Raw genomic sequence first — 25041 nt, forward strand, 5'->3', positions numbered from 1 at the left:
TTTAACATCTACGCATGCTCTCCTCGATTTGTCAAAGGATGATACCCGCAGCTCTAAATTGTTCAAACGCGCCCAGCCATCCCTCCACCGGATCCCGCTGCTCTTGGAAGCCCAAGACCCGAAGCCTTTCGAGACTCAGATGGCGATCAAACTTGAGCCACCAGCCCACGGCATCCAGCTGCGCGCTCCCCGCTCCCACGCCACACTTGAGTGCCTTGGGCCGATTCTGCTCTGCAAAGGCTTGCTTATGCTTCGCAACATACTCGCCCGGTTTGAGTGCCCCCTCGTCGCCCGCGGGACCGACACCCACCAGGCCGAACCAGGAGGCAATGGCGGGCCACACCTTGCTAAACGAGGTTGGCCGGTCGTTGTCAGCCATGTTGACGACTTTGCCTCCGCATGTGCCCGGGTTGAGGGCTGCGTGGATCGAGATGCGACCCAGTATCTTGCCCGAGACGGGCGTAAACTTGCTGTCGAAAGCTTCCTGGCAGCCCGGGAACGCGACGCGGATTTCTTTGCCGGACGGGGGGACTTTCCCGGGCTGGATACCGTGGTTGAAAGCGTAGAGAGAGAGGTACTGCGCCCAGTGCAAGGCGAGGGAAAACGCTGACCCGTGGGGGCTGAACCCGACGACTGCGTCTGGGCAGACCTCTGTCCAGGACCAGCTTCGGCCGCGGCTTGCCTTGGTGAGAGTTTGTCTAAACCACGGGTACGCGCAGGTCCTGGCGTAGTCTTCCGGCAGCTGGTCTGCAAGTGTCTCTTGCAATGGGGCCGTGAATGTCCCGCCCGGCACGTAAATTCCATATCCCTGAGTCGTTCTCAGCCAGTCTCCCGCAACGACCCGTGCTGTCAGGGGTTGACTCAGGAGGGCCGGATGACAGGGGAGGTCATACTCGTGTGCCGCCGGGGTAGACGAACGACTGCAGCGAGGAGGTCAGGATATTGGCAGCATCGGCAACCCTCTGCATCATCTCGCAGTTAATCTCGCACTCCCGTACGTGATCCTCATTGAAGCTCGAGAAGACTCGCATCAATTCGTCAGCATCTTCTCAGCCCCTAAGCCACGCAAGGCCATGTACCAAAGTAAAAGACATGTGTGATCCGGCCCGCATCCGGCACCCTGTCTGCCAGCTGCCGCGCCAAAGCATCCCCAGAGCCCTGCAGCAGATCGATGCCGGACACGACCTGCAACGCGGGCCGCTGCGGGGATGTCTCGGGCAGGCATAGGTCGGCCTCGGAAACCGGCCGGTTGACGACGGCTGTGACTTTGGAGAAGGAGCCGGCGCGGGGGTAGCCCGAGAGGAGCTGGTTGACGACGGACCACCCCAGCAGGCCGGCCGCTCCGAAGACGATGGCGTGGTTGGATTGCTCAGCCATTGGTATGAAGACTGATTGTATGAGTTGGTTTGGTTCTTCCAGTCCTTGACTCGAAGAGAATGCGGAGAACTTTATCCTCCGGGCCGGTCGACGTCCTGACTTGATAGGTCCCTCGGCTCAGACCAAACTTGTGCGAGTGGCCTGCCGAAAAAGAAAGCCCTAGCGTGCGGCATGACGAACGGCCAGAGGGCAAAGACAGCTCGAATCATAACCTCAACACTTGAGCCGTGAGCAAGTAAACTAAACCACCTAAATAATTGATCATCGTTTCGATGTTCGAAGCACAACGGACTTTGCGGGCAGTGACTTGACCTTTGATATGCGTGTTACCGCGTGGTTGGCGAGTACGTCCAGCATCAAGCACGGCGGCGTGACTTAACAGTGCAAGATCTACCGCTTCCGCGGCCCAAGTGGGCCATCAGTCATCCGGCAAATGCACAAGCACTTGCCCAGTATCAGGAGCTTGCCGCTCTCGGCCCGAGCAAGCGGCAGCTGGTGAGTTGGCCCGGCGGAGACAGGCCGGATTTAAGCTGCGCGTCTAGCTGCGGCGCCGCCGTCGGCAGGCCCAAATCCAAAGGTACGAATAACGAGCGATGAAATAAAAGGATCAGTAATGCCAATGGTTTCCCAGCTTACCCAAAGATGTGGATGAGGAAGGTATCCCATTAAAGTTCAGCACCCAGCCATCGTCTTGGTCGTACTTCCTGATGCCGTCCAACAATAGTGTGCCGACCGGACTGGCCCTCCTAAAGGTCGGGGACAAGTCCAAGGTCCTCGGGCTCACAATCGGGTCCCACGCCGTCGAACCAGGGCTGTATGTCCCTCGAGCAGGTAAGAATCTCTGTCTCATCAGTCAGCCTCAATAGACTCACTCATATGCGCATTGAAACCCCAGATGCCCAAAAGGCTCCCCAACTACACTTTGACGTCCCCGACCCAAACGGGACTTACCTCGTCATGGGGCTCGACATCGACGCCCCCTTTCCTTCGTGTACCGTCCTCGGCCCCATCCTGCACTGGATCCAGCCGGGCCTCAAGTCGGAGAAGGGGAGTGGGCCGCCGGGGCTCAAGGCCGTCGGATCTTCGGTGGTCAGCTACATTGGCCCGGGGCCGCCTCCCGGCAGCGCGCCGCATCGGTACTGCTTCTTCCTGTACGAGCAGCCGGCGGGGTTCGACGCCGCGGCGCACGAGGGGGTCATTGTGGGCAACTGGGCCAGAATGAGATTTAGCCTGGATGACTGGGAGAGAAAAACCCAGCTCGGGCCTATCCTCGCTGCCAACTACTTTACCAGCAATTAAATGATACACAACGTTGACCAGACGGTGCCATTTCAGAAGACTCTCGAAGCCTTGGTGGTCTTTTATCATCACTCATTATATGCGCAATGGCGTCCAGTCGCCCTCTTCCGTTTGTCCTGCAGCATTTCCCTTGCTTTTAGTATATACGACCTCATCGCCTGTTCTTCGACTTCACTAAGTGTGACGATGACAACAACATGGACAGTGTCGATATACTAGCGATTGCGACACACATGATTCCGGCAGTTTTCTATAGAAGTTACAGAAACTCCAAAGGCTCCAGTCACGCCGACCTTTCGTCCCTTAGAGCCACATGAAGTTACCGGCCGGAGAGATACCCTATACTAGGCGCATTTCTATTACGAGTGGTGCGCATCCAGGGTCACCATCAATGCAATTCTGTTAGTTCGGCATTTATATTAACTTGCGTTATTATAAACGACCTTATTCGCCTCACGGATTCGAATCTAGTCGCGATGAATCAAGTACGTTGCTATTTGCACATACGCAAATCTTTATCTCGATACGAGGTCCTTTTCCACCCTCCTAAGTTTCACGACAGCGCAAATATAAGGAACAATAATTCCGCATATATGGCAGTCTAATTAGAGTATATAGCCGTCGTGTACAAGCCCCTATGCTTCAGACATTAAGGAAGGAAAAGTGGTCAAAGTAGTCAAAGCGCCTCACATACACGAGCCCCTAACACTAGATCATTTCAATCACGAGTCTCTTTTGCTCCCAGATCCATTGCTGCCTCGCATTATCGCCTTGATAGGCAGGCCGTAGGACCTCTGGTTCTAACGGTTCCCCTTCGATTTCGAGGCCCGATCGAGATGGCTCATGGCTTACATCCGATGAGCCTCAGGACTGAGCTACTAATAACACTGAAGCCGGAAATACTCCTCTCCCTGGTCATATAGGTAGAGCTCCGAATAAAAAAATCGGTATGATTTATGAGTACCAAGCTGATAGTTTTCGTTCTCCCCATCCTCGTCTTCCTCGTCGTCTTCCCCCACGTCTTCCTCATCCGTCTCCCAGTCATCTTCGTCTCCGTCAATCACTAATGCTTCGGGCCACTCCTCCCCTTACGATGTGTGCACCGGCGGTTCCGGAGTCCCAACGTATATACTCGGATTCCTATATGACATTCTGGTCGCCTCCGGCAGATGCAACTTCAACCGACTCGTGTCGGAGTAGCCACGCCGAGCAGTCTTCCTTGCCCTCTCGCCGATACTCCCGCCCTGTCGCTCAAGCACAATCTCGGGCCGGAACGACACAGTCACGACGTAGTAGTCAATCCGGCCCGGCTCCGTCTCGTCTCGAACCCACCTCTCTTCGAGCCAGGTACTGGTGCCGGACCATCGGCTCACCTGCGCGGCACCCTTGGTGGCATCGGCGTAGAGCACCACGCCGTCCCGTCTCTTGAAGCACCATCGCTCGGCCATCTGCTTGGCGATGTCGTCGACCTGCTGCTTCTTCCGCTCCAGGGACTCGAGCTCGACGTGTACCTCGCGAACAGAGCTAGACATGGCGTCGCAGAAGCCCTCAATCCAGCTTCCCTCGAAATACAGGGGATCATCCGTTTCCCAGTACCACCAGTCGGCATGCCGGATGGTCAAGGTTACCGTGCGAGGATGCAAGAACGGAGTCGCCAGCAGGGTCGCCACCTTTCCCTCTTCCAGCATGTACATCTGTGCGAAGATGCGCAGGCTGCCAATCTCGGTCTCGCCCTGCAGCTCGGCGATGTGCGCGAGACGCTGGCGCAGCTGGAGGCTCTCGGAACCAGGCGGTGCTCTGGCGGCGTCCGTCACCCAGTGCATCTGTTCTCTCAGGGCGAAAGGCATGTGCCAACACTCTGTATAGACGGCTCGACAAGTGCGGAGGAGCTCCGTGTCGGTCTTGCGCGGTGCAAAGTAAGAGGGCCGCGTGTAGCACGTCTCGGTGGCGTACTGGTGGTCCGGGTCCGGATCCGGATAGTCGGACAGGGCGAGGGCAAAGATCTGGCTGCGCACTTCGCCGGGCAGCTTGCCAAATAGCGGCGACTGATGCTGCGCTGCGGCATTGCCGGAGAGGAGTTGACGGTGAGCGTCGTTCATTTTGTCGACTGTCGGTTGCGCATCAAGTCAATGGCGAAAAGGGCATGCGATGCGGGGATTCTTACAGGCACTAACTTCCTGAGTCTGACAGGCGGCCGTTGCTAATCTCTAGGCTGCAGACTCGACAAGCATTCATTGGTTCCGCTCCATGCCTCATGAAATGCCGCTAGGCAGCGACCCCATCCTCATCTGGCAACCCGGAGATGCTCAGGGACTCGTTTGACACCTCGACATTATCCTCGTCGGAGCGGGGCAGCAGACCCCTCGGCGAACCGGGGACGCTGAGTACTTTGCATTGGAGGTTGGGATGGCCGGATAGGGAGGGGAAGGAGATGTCGTAAAAGACATAATAGTTCCTGGTCGACCATAAGTTAGTTCCCGTGTTGACAGAGCCATTAAACCCCGTCAGCATATTCGAGTATTTCAACCCGGTACTCATAGGCATTTCCCCATGGTAATAGGAACGGCAGGAGCACGACTCACCGACACACCCAGCACTGGGCCGTTACGCCTTTAAGCGGCAAGAGCACCCATGCCCGCCGAAAGAATAGAACCCAGACCCCATGTTCCTCCACGCCGACCAACAACTCGATCAATCGGTTTTTACTTGATAAAGAAGACGATATAGAGACAAGCTACTATAAAAAAACAAAAATAAATAATCCTATGCCGAATTATTTTACTGCCCCCACGCCGGATCGAACGGCGGACCTTGTCATGACGCTGTGAAACGGTACGAGTGACACGCTCTACCACTGAGCTATAAGGGCGTCGGACTAATCCGATTATGATAGGGGAGGTGCAAGATAAGTATATGATGAGTTTGCAACTACCAGGCTTCCCTTGGATCGAAACAGCGTCCCGGCTAACTTAGACCCTGCCCGCGAGATGCAACAGTCCTAGTCCATGACTGAACATCTGCCGAGTCCTGACGCTGTTACATAAAAGGTCCCGATTTCTAATCATGCCCTTCTCCAGGGGAGCCAATAGAGGCGCGGGGGTCCGCGCCTTTAAAGTCGGCGCGGACGTCCGCGCCTGTTTTGTAAGCCCAGCCGGAAGATAGTCGGGCCCGCCTCCGGCCCCGACCTGTCCTCTCCTTTCTCTCGCCCTCCGTACTGTGGCAAGCATATCACGACCATATCCACGGAGGGTCAGCGCGCCGCCATTGCGGCCCAATTTATCCGCCGCCCCTTACGCAGAGTAGGCCAATATGGAGCTTACTGAATTCCCTGACGATTGCCTTCCTCCTGAGGGTCAATTCGACTCGCGAGAGTCCCTTCTTGTCTCAATTAATGCGTGGGCAGCTCCAAGAGGCTATGCCTTCACCACAGGCAAGTCCACGAGAGACCCGCGGTCCGGAAGACGCACAGTCACATTTGCCTGTGATCGTGGAGGTAGACCAGGGGCTCATACAAGCAAGGACCAGAAGCCAGCTGAACGGCAACGGTCTACAAGCTCCCGTATCACTGGATGCCAGTTTTCCATCAATGCGAAAGAGAGCCTTGATAAGTCGTACTGGTATATCAGGCATCGCCCAGGCGAGGAGAAGTCGGTCCACAACCATGAGCCCAGTCTGCACATTACAGCACATCCAGCTCATCGTGCCCTCTCCTCAACTGACCAGTCAGCTATTGGGAACCTCGCAAGCGCCGGCATAGCACCAAAGGATATCCGGACATATATGCGCCAGAGCTCTCAGACTGCTCAAGGAGCGACACAGCAAGACATATATAACTGTATCGCACAGCGCAGACGAGAGCTTCTTGCTGGGCAGAGCACAATGCATGCCCTTGCCAATGAGCTTGACAACGAGGGGTTCCAAACCCGCATACAGCTTGACCATGACGGCCGAGTCACAGCGGTCTTATTCGCACACCCGGCGTCACTAGAATACCTCAACGCATACCCAGAATTACTACTTCTAGACTGCACATACAAGACGAACAAATATAAGATGCCACTGCTCGATATGATCGGCGTTGATGCCTGCCAACGGTCATTCTGTATTGCCTTTGCCTTTCTCAGTGGTGAAGATGAAGATGACTACATCTGGGCACTGGACCAACTCCAATCGATATACGAGTTATATGACATTCGCCAGCCATCCGTTATCCTTACAGATCGTTGCCTTGCCTGCATGAACGCAATTTCCCGGTGCTTTCCTGCGTCAAGGTCTCTGCTCTGCATCTGGCATGCGAACAAGGCGGTGCTTAGCTATTGCAAACCAGCATTCGACCGTGAGGATGAGAACTCTAACAGTGATGAGAAATGGGTTGAGTTCTTTGGGTATTGGCACTCAATCGTGAGCTCGAGAGATGAGGAGACATTCGATCAACAAGTTGAAGAGCTGGAGAAGCGCTTTGTACCACGATACGTCAAGGAGGTTAGCTACATACGGGAAACCTGGTTGGACCCGTATAAGGAAAAGCTCGTCAAGGCCTGGGTTGATCAATATGCTCATTTCGGCAATGTGGCTACTTCCCGGGTGGAAGGCATCCACGCATTATTGAAGAGCCACCTTAAGAAGTCAACACTAGACCTCTTCGAAGCAACGAGGGCAATCAAGCAAGCTCTTCTCAACCAACTGGCCGAGCTACAAGCCAACCAAGCCAGGCAGCATATACGGATGCCAATTGAGCTCTCTGGAACCGTATATAGCACGGTACGTGGCTGGGTATCACACGAAGCCTTGCGACAGGTTGCAAAGCAACACAAGCGCCTCAACGAGAAAGACATCCCTGCTTGCACAGGCAGCTTCACCAAGTCTCACGGTCTCCCTTGTGCGCACACATTACAGCCGCTCATAGAGGAAGATCTGCCACTCCGGCCACAACATTTTCATACGCATTGGCGCCTTCGACGGGATACCAAAGAGATTGGTCAGGTCCTCATAGAGCCTCGTCGGCGATTGGACCAACTTGTCGCCACATCGAGGATAACACAGTCATCCACACAGCGCGAGCCAAGTGCATTTGAAGCCATAGAGCCAGTTCTACGGCCAAAGGCGCCACCTACATGCAGCAAATGCCACCAGAAAGGGCACATCATGACATCTCGCAATTGTCCTTTACGCTATAGCGACATACTGCAGCGGGCAGAGGCACGGGCGGCAGAGACTGCAGAGACGGCAGCAATTGCAGCGACTGCACAGACTGCACAGACTGCACAAGCAGTAGCAATTTCAGAGACTGCACAGACTGCAGCAGTCATGGAGACAATCACGGTTGCAGTCACTACAGTCTCTACGGTGTCTACAATTGCTGCAGTCTCGACAGGAATTGCAGAAGCTACAGAGACTACGGAGAATCTACGATATGATGACCCACGAGCCATCTATCAGAGGTATGTCAGGGCAAGAGACTCTTGGTATAGAGCACAGCCTCGCGGCAATCTCAAGACCAACCAGGCATACCGAAAGGCAATGGGCTTGCCATTGCGCTACAGCAAGACTGAATATGACTGGTGCCTCGACTGGAAGCAAATGTCAAGGAGCTGCGGCTCGAGGAAATGGACCAAGGAAGAGATGATGGCATACCTTGATTGGGATAAGGCAGAAGAAGAGCGGTTAGATGCCCGGGTGGCCGAGGAAATGCAAGCGCAGCCTTTCTCACGAGAAAGAGGTACTGCAGGTATATGGGCTGACTGCGAGAGACTCGGAGGAACAGCAGGCAAACTATTCCCGCATATAAGTCGTCTGCTAGGACCGGTCTGTATAAGTGCGCCACAGTTGGAAACCACAGCAATTTAGATTAAAAAAATTTGAGTCGATTGACACTCAAATTGACGCTGTGGCCGTTGAGTACTTTTGCCGATGTGCGGGAGATATGTGCAGTAAAACTGGCGCGCCAGCGCGGTCGCGGCGGGCGCTGTTCGCGGCGCCCACAATGGCCAGCCGGGCTTACATAACAGGCGCGGACGTCCGCGCCGACTTTAAAGGCGCGGACCCCCGCGCCTCTATTGGCTCCCCTTCTCCAGGAGCGGACTGCCGCTTGATTACCAAGCCCGCCGCACCGGCCGGCACGCCCGGTTCAGTCGAGGCTCATCCATTTGGTTCGCGGGCAAGGCGCGCTGCTTTATAAAGTGCATACATATAGCCTGTGCTGTCCACCTGCCCGTATCTCGCTCCCCTCTCGGCTGACTTGGCTATATTCTTTGCGGCTTCACTGCTCCACGCCATCTCGCCTCCGACAGTTTGAAAAGCTACTCGTCACCATGCCTACCAAGACTGATATTACGCTCTACACGGCACAGACGCCCAACGGCATCAAGGCCTCTATCCTGCTCGCCGAGCTGGGGCTGGACTACAAGGTACAATCATCACAAGCCAGCGTGGTCTTCTCTCCCTCCTCTTGCTCGGATGCGAACATGCGCCCGCTCACCGACGACCATGTTTCCCCTTACAGCTTCACCCCATCAAGATGATGGACAACGAGCAAAAGGAGCCGTGGTTCCTCGAAATAAACCCCAACGGCCGCATCCCCGCCTTGACGGACAAGCTGCCCGACGGCCGACAGATTCGCGTTTTTGAGAGCGGTGCCATGCTCGAGTACCTCGTCGACCGCTACGACAAGGGCCATAAGCTTTCTTACCCCCGGGACACTCCTGAGCACTGGGAGGTGACGAGCTGGGTGAGTTCGCCCCCTTTAAATCACGCCGGCGGCTGGGTGTTTGCTGATGGCTAGCCTCTATAGTTGATGTGGCAAATGTCAGGCCTCGGGGCGATGCAGGGGCAAGCGAACCACTTCAAGAGTTTGTTTCATTCCCGTGGGATGAGAAACCGTAGGCAGGGCGTGGGCTGATGCCGTCTCCAGGATACGCGCCGGAGAAGATCCAGTATGGCATCGACCGCTACGGCAATGAGACTCGCCGCCTATACCGGACAATGGAAACACACCTAGAAAAGTCGCAATCAGGCTATCTCGTCGGCGATCGCGTCACAATTGCCGACATTGCCTGTTGGGGGTGGATTGCCTCTCATAGTATGTCTTTGCCCTGTTATTCACACGCCCCTATTCCCACCCTTGCTTGTACACACACATCCTCGAGCATGCTTGCCAACACAAAATCTATAGCTTGGGCGGGCATCAGCCTCAAAGAGTTCCCCCACATCGAAAAGTGGCTGCTCAAGCTCCTCGAGCGGCCCGGCTTCGAGAAGGGCCGCCACGTCCCCTCGCAGCACACGGCCTTTGACAACGACAAGTTAAGTGAGGAGGAGCTCGACAAGAAGGCCGAGTCGGCGCGCAACTGGGTGCAGGCAGGCATGAAAGCCGACGCAAAGAACTGAGACGGGCGCTCATGTATGATGCGCGGGACGTAGTCCCGGCTACGAAATGTGATGACATATTCTCCTCGCCGTCTCCGCATCACGCAGACCCTGGAGCCTTGATGCGCTCGTCGTCTTCCAATGATTTTCTGGCGGGAGCTCATTGTCCCCAGCGCCGAGTATCCATCCATCCAGAATCTGTGCAATCACCGTTCATACAAAAGCGAGTGTCATTCCCCGTCTCGATTTGTCTAGTCAGTAGGACGCTTCCGAAGCGGCCGGCCTCCCCTCGCCACCTCACAAACCTCCAAATCGATTTTTTTTGGCGCTAGACGAAGGGTATCTATATCACGAATGAGTCTCGGCTCCCCCGATCTCACAACCATCAATAGGCGCGAGCGCCTCCGCCAACTTCCAGTCGCCACGAGTCGGCCAAACTCCACATTGGCCAAGTCGTAGATGTTTCTCTCTAGCGCCGAGAGGGAAACAAGTAAAGACAGAATCCGCCCTCTTGTCAGATAAAAGGAAAAGAAATCTTGGACTGGTCGCCGGCATGCGGGCTGAAAACAAGACCGGAAAGGAAAAAAGTTGAGGTACAGGGGTGTAAGTAAGAAGCTGCATTCGGGATTAACAGAACAAATGCAGATAGGAAGAGCTAACGCCTGGACCGAGGCCAGGGCCGTCTAGGAGAGATGCGCGGTTCCTGCATCACGCAAGAGATATATCCCCACGTGTTGCGTGGCATCCCGTCCCCCGTCGACCGGCCCATGTCTCAGGCTTTCTCGATGAATATGGTTCAGGTCGACAAATGGAAACCGTAGTCGAGATCGCTAGTTACAGCGGGATGAGACGAGGGGACTTCAAAAAAAGAGGTCCGGGTCAATAGAAATGGTCAATATTCGTAACGTCGTCAGGTTGCTGCGGAGAAGTCTGACCGAACTGCCGTTGCTGGCTCCTGAGACGGATGCAGGAGTGGCCGGCGCATCACGCCGATTCTCCTCATGACCGCCAGGCAACCTGCAGGGACCCTATTCCTCACATAACGACACAGCACCCACAGGCTCCTTTCTCTTTGCTAAAGTCGACGGGCTCAGGCACCTTTTTGACTTCCTGGGTCTGCGGCCCGGGCCCGGGTAGTGGCTGCTGCGTGATGGGTGTTCGCGGGCTCGCGATTGGGCTGGTTGGCATCTTGTCGGATATCTTGGGCATGGTGGAGTAAGATCCTTTTCGCAGGGTCGGGCTCACGGCTGCGCTCTGCTTAAGCGGCCATTCATCCGCCTGCTGCTGATCCCCCTCCTCTTGCACCTTGTTGTTATCGTCGCCGTCGCCGTCGCCGTCGCCGTTGTTGCTGCTCTCGCCTGTTTCCAGAGGCGGCAGAGTTGGCCTGAGGAGCTCCTTGTCGTTTAAAGGCCGAAATTCGGTGTCGTATGCGTCGCCAAACTTGCCCTCCTTCTCCCACTTCTCTTGCTGAAGTCGCCGCGCGACGGTAGGAAGCAGTTGCTGGTCGGGGGGCAAACGCGGGTCGGGCTTGTACGAGTTGACCATCCACGGCGGATCGCCGTCCGGCGCCCTGTTCGCCGTGGCATTTTCGCTGGTTCTGGTGGATGGCCTATTGACGGGAGAGTCCCTATTCGGCCCCGACCGCGTCTTGGGTCTCGTTGAGACGCTGCTCTTGGATGTGACGGATAGCTTGCGCGGCGCGTTCTTCTTTGGAGAGGTATCCGTGACAGACCGCCTTCCGCCAGCCCCAGTACTACTGATTTGCTCGCCAACGGACAGGCTGGCGCTGCGAGATCGGGGCTTCGCGTACGATAGCGTGTCCATCTCGGCGAGTTTTCGCGCGGCTTGAGATCCGCGCTCCAAGTAGTCGAGCGGTATCGGTGCCGGGCTGATTTTGGCGACTGGGATGCGAGAACCGCCCTTGGCACCATTGGAGGTAAAGTAGGCGGTCGCCTCGTCCTGTGCAATCTCTTCCGGAGTCCGCAGATCCCACTGGGGGGCTGACTGGTCTTCGGACGGAGACATGGGCTCCATGGTGGCCGCCGAGTTCTTCTTGGATTGAGCGTGAGTAAAGTCAGCCGATTCGACGCCTCGAGCAAGCCGGTTTTGACTCCGGTCCCGCCGCTGTTTGCTGGGAGCCCGCGCTCTCGGGACGAAGATGCCAGCCGCCTGAAGCTCCTCATTCTCGATTTTTGCCAGCTTGTCCCTGTGTATCCACTTTGAGTCCTCGGTTTGGCCGTGCATCACATCCAGGCCCGGAGCCTGGTGTTTCGGTCGTTTGCGGTTATCGCCGGCTGGCTGCTGATTGTGCACAGGCCAGTCGGAAGGGCTTGCACGTCCCGTTCTGTGGTCGACGGTCAAGGGGGGGGACAAGACGCGCTCGCCCACAGACTTGTCCCGGCGCGCGGCCGACAGATTGTCTACCGAGTGCATTCGGCGAACAGCCGAGTCCAGGCCGTGGCTCTTGACTGGGTGAGAAGAGAGGCCGTTTTGCGACAAAACAGGGCTCCCTTGTGCCTGGTGGAGGCGCGAGGCGGCGCGGGCCGGATCGTCGGTTGTGTTCTGCAGAAAAACGCGGTCAACGACCGATTCAAACGAGCTGCACGGGCCCATTGCAGGTTGACGTTTGCCGAGCCATGGACCGTCTACTCACCTCAAACTGGTCGTCATTGGGATAATCCCATCGCGGCGACTCTCCATGGCTACTGCTGGGAGGCGTCAGGGCGCTGGCGGTAGCAGCAGCCGCGGCCGTCGATATGGTGGTCATGGCGATGGAACCGGCGGTCGGGGGCCCCGCTCCCCCTGGGCACGTCGAGTGGCGCTCGTTGGAGAGGCGAGCGCAGGCTATCGAGATGGAGAGGATGATCGAGATTGGTCGAGGCAAAGGAGGCTTTGCCGGCGAGAATGGCGTAAACGGGAGAGGGGGAGTATCGGCCGGCACGCAGAGAGGTTGTCAAGACGGCGGAAGGGGGAGGAGAGGGGAAGCGGAACGCAACAAGACAGCGAGTTGTCGTTCCCGGGTGCCGTTGGCGTCGACTGCGTGATGATGATGCTTGTCGCGATTGGAGGCTTGGGGGTTGGAGCCCGGAAGCGAGGCGAGGCGAGGACGGGTCAGGAGGCGGGGGACGGAGGATGTGGTGAGGAGAAGGTTGAGGCCTCACAGAAGCCAAAGCGACGGGCGGCGGGCCATGGATCGGAATGAATGGAATTGCCGGGGGGGCGAGGGCGGCGGGTGCGTCGACGCGGAGAGGAGGGTTTGGGGGCAGTCGACGATGGGAGGAGCAAAAAGGTGGAGGAGAGGCGCCACAAGCAGCAGATTGAGCTGGACAGGGGGGCTGCACAGTGAATTGGGGGGGACATGGAGCTGAACAGAGGGGTGGAATTTTGGTGGGGCCTAGCAGCGCTGACAGCCCTGAAGCCTTCAGCTTAGGCCGCTCTACACGATAGTGGCTGGACGGGGCGCCCGAGGGAGGTGGCTTTGCGTGGAAGGGACCCGCAAGCCACTGTAGATTCAGGCCTCCTGTTCCTGCAAGGACAAGAAATCTCCGTGCTCCGCCACGGAATGTCTTTGCCCATGAGCCGGGGGGGCACTCGAGCGCTAACGGGGCCTCGATGCCCTGTGAATCGGAGCGCCATCCACGCGTGCTTGTTGATGTTAAAACAGCCCAAGTGGCAGCTTCATCAACTTCCCATGGGGGTTTTTTTTTCGTCAAGGTCAAGTCATCCTTTATGACCACCGCCGCTCGTGTTGATTATTACTCTTGAAAAGGGTCTCGAGGACTGTTTGCGTGTCTAGGAGCCGCCACCACGGCCCACGGCACGACCGTGATGCGGAGTCGAGGCCGTGGAATTCCTGCCCAGTGCCAAAACGCATGCAAACAATTCCAATCTCGACGACGGCGTGATTTGCCGTGCATATATACCGGCCGCGTGAACCGTTCGACCGCCCGGTCCTCTTCACCTTGCCAAGCATGAGTGAGGCACACTCTCGGTGTTGCCCACCTACTCACCCATGTGACTGATTGGTGATGCATAAATTAGCTTTCCTCCCCACCCTCACAGCATTGACGTCTGTGACCTCGAATGCCTTGACGAGTCCCAAGAATAGAGGCACACGTTGCGCACAGCCTGCGCGGCACACGTCCGAGATACCGGCTTCGCGGCACCGGGACCCTCGTCCCTAATGAAAACTCCGGCTTCCGTGGACGGATGATGCGTTGTTGGTATCGCATCTCATCTCCAAATGATTGATTGACATGCATGAACATTGACAGGGATCGGCAGCTGGACCGATCCGCATCCTCTGCAGTGTGTGGGTGGCATGTTTATTCCTGTCCCCGTGGTGTCATGCTCAACACCACTTACACGCGTGGGCATGTATGCTTCGACCATTCATGAGGGGAAGTTTGTGTACTAGCAAGTAACAAGCAGGGCAAACGCCTTGGTAACGAGCCTCGGCTCTCTCACATGCTCGCCACGGTTCAACTCGAGCACTGGTCAATAAAAGCCAGCAACAACATATCAACACACACGCGTCTCCAGGACCAATCTCCGCCGCTGCTTGTAGTCCGTACACAAAGGCATTGTGTCTCATTTGTGAAGTTTGCATATGAGCGAGACAATTAGCATTCAAGTCGCGCGTCGCCCGTCATTCCCCTCCCTATCCCGCCTCATCGCCGCCCTGCCAGGCGACAGCATCGCTTCGGCTAGCTAAGATTCCATGGCGCAGTCATCGGTCCTACGAGGCCTATTCGCACAGGCTCTCCTAAGTCTCATTTATTATTAGGCCCCCTCCCTTTCTGCCTCCGGCCCGCCACCAACATCCACCGTTTACCCGCGCTTCCACGTGTCTGAGACAAAGGATTCCCAACGACGCTGGCAACGCAAACGGCCAGTTGACATTTAATTATAGCCGCTCGGGGGACCGAGACAGGCGTCGCCATGGCTGCCACGGCCCCGACGAGGATCGTCTGCATCGCCGATACCCACAACTGCACCGTCAAGCTGCCCAAGGGCCACGTCTTGATCCACGCCGGTGACCTCACCAACCAGGGGAGCTATTCAGAGGCAAGCCAGCTTCTCTACTCGGCGGCGACAGTCGGCTGATACCATTCCTTGTCGCAGCTCTCCAAGGCCATAAAATGGCTCGAGGCGGCTGACTTTGAAGCCAAGATTGTCGTCGCCGGTAATCGACCTGGCCGCATCGACGACGACGTTTAAACTAACCCATTCATCATCAGGAAACCACGATATCACCTTGGACTCTGCTTTCTATGCAGAGCACGGCCTTCGCTTCCATAACAAGGACCTTCAGTCGCCGGCAGCCTGCCTCTCACTTTTGACTTCCTCTCCATCCATAACCTACCTCGATCATGACTCGGCAACCATTCGGCTGAAGAGCCCCGCCGGACCACGTACCGAGTTCACCATCTTCGGCTCGCCCTACTCCCCTTGTTCCGGCCTGTGGGCATTTTCCTACGGTGACGCCGCGGGCCTCCCCCAACTCTGGGACTCGATCCCCCAGGAGACGGATATTGTAGTAACCCACACCCCTCCCCGGACGCATTGCGACAGAACGGCGACGGATGGGGGCCGGGCGGCGGGGTGCGAGGCGCTCAGGCGGGCTCTTTGGCGGGTGCGGCCGAGACTGGCAATTTGCGGCCACGTCCACGACGGCCGCGGAGCTGAACGGGTGACCTGGGATACGGACGCCGATGCCGGCTGTGACTTTGCTTTTCCGGAGAAGAGCACCTATGGCTGGACCGACGGGGGCGCGGGAAACAACAAGCTCAGCCTCGTCGATCTCACCGGCCGCCACTCTCCCGCTCTCGCCAACGACGGCTTCGTCTCGTGCCGCCACGTTGAGGCGCAGACCGGGATGTCGGGCAGGAGAGAGACTTGTGTGGTGAACGCGGCCATCATGAAGAGCAGATATCCGCATGTAGGGGGGAAGCAACTCAACAAGCCGATTGTCGTGAATGTGAACCTGCCCGTGTGTCAGACTGAGGAATCAAGTCATGCCGAGGCATAGGGTGGTATATGAAAAGATGGATATCCGACATCGGCTGCTCCACTGTGACATTTTCCCAGACATGCCTCAATTGATTGCTTTTGGGTGAAAGGAGAAGTTGTGTGAGAGCCATGTCCCATTCTTCCTCAGGTTTCAGCGTGCGAAGGGGGCAGCAGGGACTGTGACAGTGTTGAGATGTTCGTATTCAAATAATGGACATCTCCAGATGCTGAACAGTTCGCGCAATGCTAGCTTTTCGAAAAAGAAAGAAAGGAACGATAGGCATCTTTGCTGCTTGCCAGGCAGATCTGCCGGGTAGCAGCCTTTGGACTGAACTATGTCTGAACTGCAGGCTTCAACAGCCATTTTCTCGAGAGGCCCCTGAGTCTAGACCCCCCCTTGGCTTAGCTACCGATAGGAAACTTGACACGAGATCCTCTCGAGTGAGAGAGTAAAAACTCAGAGATGTTCCTTTTCCTGAGTATCGACGAAATCGGAGGAAGGCAACGCGAAGCCGTTGTCAAGAGTTGCAGACGCTGAGTGTAGAAATGGGAGAAAATGCGCATCGCAGTTCTTACGAGTTCAGCTGTTCTATTCTCGTCTTAATGAAATCGAACGTGCTATGCAAGGGACCGGAGTTACGGACCGTGTGTGCGAATAGCTCGGCTGTGATTTTGATAGCGATCCTGGACTGCGGAAGTCGACCAAGGGAGCCACAACGATACGTGCGATAGAAGGGATCACCGACAAACTCCCCATCGTAGCCGAGGATCGTGGCCCTACTTGTATGCAAGATCTGGGTGGTAGCCCTACCTGAGTGGAAATCCACCCGTGCCACCAGTATGTTACAATTCGTACGTCAACAAGCTGAGCCGCTAAGATCGCGTAGTACGGCTAGGGGTTAAAACATGAAAGCTTCGAAAGTCGACTATTGTGAAAGGCCTCTAGTGAGTTGATACAACTAACTAGTCCCTATGCTGTTTACTATCAAGATAGAGAAGAAAGAAAGAAAGAAAGAGAATCTACTACATGAGAGCACAATAGCATTTTATAGCTTCGAGCCAATGGAAGGTTCTAGAAGCTAGGCGGCGCAGCCGCCGTTAAAGCGGCTTGCCCGTTACATTACCTCCCTCCTTCCAACGTTTCCTCTTCCGGGGGGTCGTGGCAATCTGTGGCAAGATGACTTGAGAAGGTGACACTCCTTTTATGCTTCTTCCATTGCTTCCATGCATCGGTGTGTCGAATAGTAGTAAGGGGTTCCCACGTAGGCTGCGAGTAATCATGCCATTTTACGAGCACCTTCTTATGCGTACCTTCCATTCTTTCATCCAGAATTCTTTCAACAAGGTACATCTTTTCGCCGTCCACCAGCACCGGTGGGGCACTCTCTTGATCGAGTTTCTGCGAAGGCAATGGGGCCCGGGGACTGGCCGGAGTAGGTCGACGTGAAAGACTGGATGGATGCGCCCAGGCACATCCAACCTGTAGGCATGTGGGCTAACTTCCGCGAGCACTTGATATTTGGCATGTAGCCAATCGAGCTTCTTGCAGGGTCGCGATGTTTTGACATTTCTCAAGTTGAGGTATACCCAATCCCCAGGCTCGTATCTCGGTGCGGCTGTCCTGTGCTTGTTGGCTTGCGCTTGCTGTATTTCCTGGGCCATAGCTATCGCTGCTTGCGCAAACTCCGTGGCGTCCTGTAGTCTCTGAATAAAATCCTCCGCTGTCGCTTCCCCCTGCGTCGTGTCTTCCGTTCTTCGATGCTCAACTAATTGGATTGGCTCGTTGTGGTAGCCGTGCATGAAGAAGAACGGACTCAGTCCGGTGGAGGTTGCTTCCTCTCGTTAATAGTCGCCATCGCGATTGGAAGCAAGTCTAACCAGTTCTCCTGCAGATAATTCGTCCATATCCGAAGAATCCTCTCTACCTCTTGGTTCATTCGTTCTGTTGCACCGTCGGTTTGTGGATGGTACGCCGTCGACAACCGCTGCTCGATCCCTAGCATCTGACAGAAACTTTTCCACATACCACTGACAAACTGGGGACCCTGATCACTGGTTATAGCCGTTGGGATGCCATGGACAGGGTAGTGTCGTTCGAAGAGTCTTCTTGCAACCGCTTCTGTGGAAATATCGTTCAATCCTTCGAGTTCGACGCCTTTGGTGAGTCGGTCCGTGACCACCATGCAGTTCGTCGCGCCATCTTTCCCCGACGGTGGGAGGTCAGTAATAAAGTCAATGGTAATTTCGCTCCATATGCGTTGCGGAATAGGGAGCGGCTTTAGGAGTCCTTTCTTTGTATCCTCCAGATGGTGTTTCGTCCGCAAACCTCGCAGTTGCGCACAAACCGACGTACATCGCTAGCGGCACCCGGCCAGAAGAAGCGTCTCGACAGAGTCGAGTACGTGAGGTCCCTTCCAGGATGTCCGGTGATATGAGAGTCGTGAGTTTCCTGGATGATCTTTGTACGTAGCGGCTCCGAACCGGGTATCCAGACGCGTTCTCTAAAGCACAGCAGGCCTCTATTGTCTAATGAGCATTCTGAAATGCTGACAACCTTCTCCTTCTGTAAGTCTGTTGGCACACTCTTCGCTCCATCTGCTACCAGCTTCGTGAGTTCTTGATAAAGCTTGTCTTCTTGCCGTGCGGCGTGCCACAGCTGCTGTAACTCCTCATCTTCAAATATCCTGATCTCTTTCCGAAGTTGATTTCTGGGCACCCTCGGTGTTGGTAGACAATGTCGATATTGGGACCCTTCTAAGGTGATCATTTTGGAATAGCCTCATAATGCGTCCCTTTAGTCGTTCATCGGAGTAGTTGGCCGGCATATCCTGGTCCCGGCGAGAGTGCGTCAGGCAATCCGCCCTTGCGGCCCGGCCTCCATTCGAGCTCGAATTGGAACCTGGACAGGAACTCCGACCACCGCACTTGTCTCTCTGTCAACCTCCTTTCCGAGTAGAAGTACCTCAGGTTCTTGTGGTCCGTTAGGATCTTGAAGTGCTCTACTGCCCGTAGCTCTGGTTCCCACTGCTCCAAACATCTGAGAATGGCGAGTAGCTCCTTGTCATGGATAGCGTAGTTCGCTTCGGCTGCCGAATGTTTCTTCGAGAAGTATGCGACAGGTCGTACCAGTCCATCCTTATCATCTCTCTGCAAGAGCACGCCTCCCGACGCGAATCCTGAAGCGTCTGCTTCCACGATAGTCTCCTTTCTGGATGGAAGTGTGCAAGGATCGGGGCCGTGATCAACAAGTCCTTGAGCTTCTCGAAGGCTTCTTCGCACAATTCATCCCAACGGAATGGCACGTCCTTCTTCGTTAGCCGCGTTAGCGGCTCCGCTATCACCGAGAACTCTGGCATAAACATCCTGTAGAAGTTCGCGAATCCAATAAAACTCCTCACGGACTTAACATTCGTCGGGGTTGCCCATTCCTTCACAGCCTCAACCTTCTCAGGGTCGACTCGGATCCCACACTCCGCCTCGATGATAAACCCAAGGTATTTCACAGCCTTGACTTCGAATTCACTCTTGTTGATATCCAGTTGCAGCCCGGCGTCCATCAGTCGTTGGAGGACCTTGCCGACCTTGTCGCGGTGGTCTTGCAGGCTTCCAGAGGAGAAGATCAGGACATCGTCGATATATGCTGACACAAAATCGTCTAGGTAATCCTGGAGCGCGCTGTTAATGTACCGCTGAAAGGCTGCTGGTGCGCCTGTCAGGCCGAATGGAACTACCAGCCATTCGAAGGATCCATAGCGCGTTCTGAAAGTTGTCTTTCCTCGTCGCCGGGGCGACCCTGATCTTATGGAACGCTGCTATAACATCTACCTTGGTGAACCACCTTGCCTTGGCTATCGTTCGCAAGGTCTCGCTCAGTAAGGGCAAGGGATAGCGGTCCCTCTTCGTTATATGGTTCAAACCTCTGTAATCCACGCAGAAGCGGATGCCTCCGCCGGGCTTCTTCACCATAAGGACTGGTGCCGCGGCTGGCGAGCTGCTGACTCTAATAAATCCCTTGTCGAGTAGTTCTGTGAGAGTCTTCCGTAGTACCAATAGCTCCTCGCGGGACATGCTGTAAAGCGGTCCCCAGGGTAGGGCTTCTCTCGGCCATGCTCGTCTTTCAGCACTTCGATCTTCAGGTCCACACCTGGCCGATGAGGGGGCAGCTGGTCGGCCAGTTGCTGAGAGAAAGCTCGAGACCACTTGTGGTACTGTGGTGGCAGCTTCTCCATTACGTCAGTCTTCGGTTTCGGTCTTAGGGCCTTGTCAATATCCGCCATCGTGACCGAGTGAACTCCAATGCCGCCTTTGCGTTTGTCACGGCGTGCTTCTGCTAAAAGGTTGCGGCCATGACATTAGAGACATCTAGCTGTGGAGGCTGGTAACGTCGTCGGTCTCGTACTTGAACTCCATTGGACCCGATCTCGAGATATCCTTCCTTCGCATGGATGTGAACATCCTGGTCTTCCATCCATCGTTTACCCAGGATCATATCCCAGTTCAGATCGTCGATGACGTACATGAAAACACGATGCTGCTGATGTCCATCGAGGTCGATCGACACATACGTGATCTTGTCGATTTTGACCTCCTTGCCGTCTCCCGCTGCATTCTCCAAGATGCGCGGCTGGACGCGTATATGTGGCAACTGGAGAGAGTGAAATGTGCGCTTGCTAACCGCGCCGTAGCAGAGGCAGCCATAGTCGACAAGAGATGGCACGAAGTCTGTGCCGTTCACCCTGACGTCTGCTATGAACGGTTCTCCGTCCATTTTTGCTTTTCCGCTCACATCCCATTCTCTCACAGCCGCCGCGTGTCCCTAGTCTGAATCTTCATCGTTATGAGAAGAAGTATCGTCTTCGGCGACCTCGGCTTTAGTGACCGCTGGTCGTGACGGGGTCACGGCATTGACCTGAGTGCGTCGGGTCGTGTTTGCGGGTCGGATAGGCGCAGCCAATGGACAGCGCTCGATTCTGCAGTTGTCTCTTCCACAACGGAGGCAACGCCCTTCACGGTAACGGGCGTCCATCTCGGCCTGGTCGACCCACTTGGCACGCTTGCCCAACAGCGCTTGGTCTTCTGGTCGCTTGGATTGGTAACCATATGTGTTCTTATCACTGCGGGTGCGCGCAGCGTTCACTTTCGCGGATGCTTGTAGAGTTGGTTCCCATTCCATCATATCCTCTCGTCTAACTTCGGTTTTCTGGCCAGGCTGTTTCTGGGCAGCCTGGCCTCCATGATTCTGGTGGTTGTCATAGTTGTCCGAACTCTTTGTGTTGCCTCGAGGCCTTTCCACTGACCCAACAATTCCATCTGGCTGCTCAGCGAATCGCACCTCCTCGCCAGCCCAACATAGCTGCTGATGGCAGAGGGTCAGAGCCTATGAGGGCTGCTTTCATTTTATCGTTTAGTGCCTCCTGGAGGTAGGAAATCTTGCTGTCATCTGGCCAATACTCGGCGTTGGCATTGGCGATCTCCCTCTCAAAGCGGGGGTAAAAGGACGTGAACGGTTCATTCTCTCCTTGCTTAATCGAATGCAGGTTGCGTGTAGCTCTCTGCTTGCGATCCCTCTCCCGTACAACAATTCGAGGCGGTTGAGTAGTTCAGCAACATTGAACGTTTTCTTCTCGGTTTGCATCTCCACAAATGTGGTCACGTTGTCTTTAGCCTTGCCTTCTAGGCTCATGAAGATGTACATAAAGTGGCCTTCTGCATCTCCAAGGGCTTCTTTGTCGACTCGTAGCTTTCCTTCGGTTTCTAGTTTCCAGCTTCGCCACTGGGCCTTGTCGCCGCCGAATTTCGGTATGTCTCGTAATTTGGGGCGCTTGGTTGGGTGAGGGTTGTGAGTGGCGACCACACGAGTGTCCTCAATGGGGACAGCCGGGGTGACAGATGGCGTTGGCTCTAGGAGTTCAGACGAACGGGCTTGCTGGTGTTGTTGGAGTTCCAGGGCAATAAAACGTTCTTCAAACTGGGTGTTTCTTCGGGAACTCTCTTCTCTCAGACTTCGTATCTCGGCAACCAGGGCGCTGAGGACGTCCGGCTGCATGTTGTTGTTATCTTCGGCCATCGCGACTTCGCTGAACGCTAATAGTTCGACGGGACTCAGTTTGGTGTCTTCAGTGTCTTCGGTGTCTTCGGTGTCTTCAGTGTCTTCGGTGTCTTCAGTGTCTTCAATGTCTTCAGTGATCTTGATAGTATGTGAAAGGCCTCTAGTGAGTTGATACAACTAACTAGTCCCTATGCTGTTTACTATCAAGATAGAGAAGAAAGAAAGAAAGAAAGAGAATCTACTACATGAGAGCACAATAGCATTTTATAGCTTCGAGCCAATGGAAGGTTCTAGAAGCTAGGCGGCGCAGCCGCCGTTAAAGCGGCTTGCCCGTTACAACTATAAATCTGAGAGCAAGTTGCACTTTACTGTCAAGGTAAGCCACCAAGTCCCCGATGCTCGATTTGCATGCTCCATCAAGATAAGCTAAAAGTCTTCCGACGTATACTTAACCCCTGCCGTCTCACAGCATCCATAATCGTCTACGCGCATGATGCAGTCCTTGAATCTCGCCGTCGTCCTGCTTCTCGGCAATGCATTGGCCAGTCTAGAGGCACCCCCGGTCACCAATTTGGATCCGCCAACTAAAGAATGCGCGGCCTTTGTGATATACAGAGCTCCTCAGCCCGTGCGACGAGATTTTGAAGATATAACGGATTACTCGAGCAATTTCGATAATGGGTGCGTGAGACAAGGAACAATCCACGGAATTCCCAACGCGTCTCTCCCCACTCATTGCCTTCGCTCCACACCCGCTGCTTCCCATTTCGAGAAAGGGTATGCAGTCAAAGCCGATTAGAGAACGCAGTCAAGGCTGACTAGAGACCTGTATAAAACCCAAGCATCGACGACACTTGTGGGGTCTGAACGACGGACACTCCTGCTGCGTCAAGCTGGAGACGACCGACGAGAAGATGCCCGATGCTCATTCCCAGAAGACATCTAAGAAAAACGATTTAGACCATCCTATTGATCGATGCATTCTATTCAAAGGTCGTGGCGAAAACGCTCAAACGTCAAAGTTGTGGAGGAGACGAAGACGGGGCACTAGAAGCCGCCACGAGCTACGACTCCAGGGCACCGCTCCTAGTGACTGTCAAGCTTCTCACTTTCCTACTGGACAATGCCATTCGAAGCCAATAAATTTTAAATCGAGCCAAGTATTGAACTGTTACATTATGCTTGGTGGTGGTGATAACCCGGGAGAAAGTTTCATCAGAAAATGCCAGTGAATATGCATGGGCTGTGTCTGATCTGGGGTGAACTTAGTTCGGCACGAGCCGTATCGGAAATCAGCTCATATCTTTGACACCGTCGGTAAGGTGAAGCATGCTTATCTGCGTAGTCCATGCGGTTATGGATATGATCCAATCCAGGATCCTCGGGGCAAGAATCGCGGCCCACAGGGCACCCCACTGGCAGGCAGAGAGAAGCTATAGTATCAGCGAGGCCATCGACACCGTCATAGCCGTCTCCGTCAGAAGCATCACCATAAGAAAACGTATTTCTAAGACCAAAACAGTGACCAACTTCGTGGACAGCAACGTAGGCCTCGCTATAACAGGGATCCGTGGTCCCTGGAGCCACGATCAAGTCAAGAATACAGCCATCGATTGGACTTTCGTATCGACGTAGTTCACGGGCGACGTGAAACAGCCCTTCTTTTCAGCGGTCGTACACGCATTCTCGAAGCAGGGCACTATCAGGTTGCTAGGGATTTCTGTCGACGCCATCTCCTCTACAATAAAAATGTTTAGATATTTAGATTTTGTCTATCTTCTCGACGAAGTCGACTCGTTATGAGAATATAGTTATGACTATCCTGACAGGAGTGGATGGGCGTTCAATCTACATTTATCAAAATGAGGGAATGTTGACTGGATGGAAGCTGTCATTGAGCATGTCGATTTAACGGCAACATAAAGTTCTTGAAATCGTCAACGTGGCAAGCAAGGTATCCCTTTATGCTTCTCACGAGTCCCGGCTGCTCAAGTTCAGATGACCAAGAACCTCGGAATCGTTTGAGCGTGCAATGAGATGAATAAGCACATTGGCAGAGATCGATTCGTTTTGGGGGGACGTCGTTCGAGTAGTAAGGTCCTTTGTAAGAAATGCTCGGTTGCTCGTCAATCTCTTGGTTGGAGATCTGAATACGCCACATAATGTCGCAGAAGCTATGCTTAGCAGACTAAGTGGGCTTCAAAGCGATAGGAGACGCATTTGGAAACAAAATCATGACGGTGATGGCGGAAAAGAGCAAGACAGGCGAGGCAAAGATGTGAGCGGCGGTCCGACCGAGTTCTGGGAAGATGGCCATCTTTAATACGAAACCTCCGCCTCTACACCACTGCACCATCGTGGTCGGAGAGGTTTAGATAGGCGGCAGACGATAGAATAATCTTGGCGATATACCTTGGGCAAAGGTCATCCCGCACATGAAGAGAGGCGCCAAGCAGGCATCACAGGCCATGAAAGTGGGGCTATATATATGCTTGGTCTTAGAGGCGTAGATTCCGACTGGATCAATATCCCATGTTTCCCTTTGTATCTGCTCTCTTTTGGTTTGCGAAACGGCCAAGGCGAATCGGGCAGCGCTTTGCAAGACTGGCCAGAACTCATGTCCAGGCTAACAGCTTTTAGCAAGAGTTGAGAGCATTACTATAAGTCGGGGCGGCCCACTTAAATAGTGTGTCGAGAAAGAGGCGCCGTAGGCTGCCCTTGTCCTTGTCAGAACAGCCTTGTGACTCTTTTCAACGAGGTCTGGGAGGCACGGAGCAAGGGGCTATCATGCGAGGGAGCAAGGGCAGTGTTTGAGAGAGTGTCTATCTTTCAACGAAGCTGTGTCTGGAGCTTATCAATTAAGGTATAGTCGTCATAAGCCAAGGTTGAAGGTTCAGCATTGGGTATTTTTGTGGCATCCCCCGGATGGTGTCGAGCTTGGC

General features: G+C 54.8%; 7 protein-coding genes and 1 non-coding gene across 8 annotated transcripts; 3 read left to right on the forward strand and 5 right to left on the reverse strand.

Annotated features, from left to right (window-relative positions):
• Positions 1-31: 31 nt before the first annotated feature.
• On the reverse strand, positions 32-1377 carry HRG_06162 (sirq protein; the record flags this gene model as incomplete). Its single annotated transcript, XM_044864633.1, has 3 exons — positions 32-808; positions 894-1024; positions 1080-1377. The coding sequence occupies 3 exons, from the start codon at positions 1375-1377 to the stop codon at positions 32-34; spliced, it is 1206 nt and encodes a 401-aa protein (XP_044721165.1).
• A 707-nt stretch (positions 1378-2084) lies between these two features.
• HRG_06163 (phosphatidylethanolamine-binding protein) lies at positions 2085-2676 on the forward strand (the record flags this gene model as incomplete). The annotated part of the gene is made up of 2 exons (XM_044864634.1): positions 2085-2208; positions 2273-2676. The coding sequence occupies 2 exons, from the start codon at positions 2085-2087 to the stop codon at positions 2674-2676; spliced, it is 528 nt and encodes a 175-aa protein (XP_044721166.1).
• Positions 2677-3764: 1088 nt separating this feature from the next.
• HRG_06164 (uncharacterized protein) lies at positions 3765-4775 on the reverse strand (the record flags this gene model as incomplete). Its single annotated transcript, XM_044864635.1, has 1 exon — positions 3765-4775. The coding sequence occupies one exon, from the start codon at positions 4773-4775 to the stop codon at positions 3765-3767; it is 1011 nt and encodes a 336-aa protein (XP_044721167.1).
• Positions 4776-5458: 683 nt separating this feature from the next.
• HRG_12096 lies at positions 5459-5545 on the reverse strand. Its single transcript has one exon. It is a non-coding gene; the product is annotated as a tRNA-Thr (tRNA).
• A 3442-nt stretch (positions 5546-8987) lies between these two features.
• Positions 8988-10059, forward strand: HRG_06165 (glutathione S-transferase II; the record flags this gene model as incomplete). The annotated part of the gene is made up of 5 exons (XM_044864636.1): positions 8988-9083; positions 9179-9403; positions 9467-9524; positions 9587-9754; positions 9848-10059. 5 exons carry the CDS (start codon positions 8988-8990, stop codon positions 10057-10059), a joined length of 759 nt encoding a protein of 252 aa, XP_044721168.1.
• Positions 10060-11073: 1014 nt separating this feature from the next.
• Positions 11074-12805, reverse strand: HRG_06166 (putative TeaA receptor TeaR; the record flags this gene model as incomplete). The annotated part of the gene is made up of 3 exons (XM_044864637.1): positions 11074-11226; positions 11284-12600; positions 12692-12805. The coding sequence occupies 3 exons, from the start codon at positions 12803-12805 to the stop codon at positions 11074-11076; spliced, it is 1584 nt and encodes a 527-aa protein (XP_044721169.1).
• Positions 12806-14979: 2174 nt separating this feature from the next.
• HRG_06167 (calcineurin-like phosphoesterase domain-containing protein) lies at positions 14980-16069 on the forward strand (the record flags this gene model as incomplete). The annotated part of the gene is made up of 3 exons (XM_044864638.1): positions 14980-15105; positions 15163-15223; positions 15279-16069. The coding sequence occupies 3 exons, from the start codon at positions 14980-14982 to the stop codon at positions 16067-16069; spliced, it is 978 nt and encodes a 325-aa protein (XP_044721170.1).
• Positions 16070-18852: 2783 nt separating this feature from the next.
• HRG_06168 (reverse transcriptase (RNA-dependent DNA polymerase) domain-containing protein) lies at positions 18853-20818 on the reverse strand (the record flags this gene model as incomplete). Its single annotated transcript, XM_044864639.1, has 7 exons — positions 18853-19136; positions 19220-19384; positions 19574-19820; positions 19876-19947; positions 20014-20144; positions 20195-20258; positions 20450-20818. The coding sequence occupies 7 exons, from the start codon at positions 20816-20818 to the stop codon at positions 18853-18855; spliced, it is 1332 nt and encodes a 443-aa protein (XP_044721171.1).
• Positions 20819-25041: the final 4223 nt, after the last annotated feature.

The sequence above is a fragment of the Hirsutella rhossiliensis genome (assembly GCF_020360975.1).
Source record: "Hirsutella rhossiliensis strain HR02 chromosome Unknown scaffold00005, whole genome shotgun sequence".
Lineage (NCBI taxonomy): Eukaryota > Fungi > Ascomycota > Sordariomycetes > Hypocreales > Ophiocordycipitaceae > Hirsutella > Hirsutella rhossiliensis.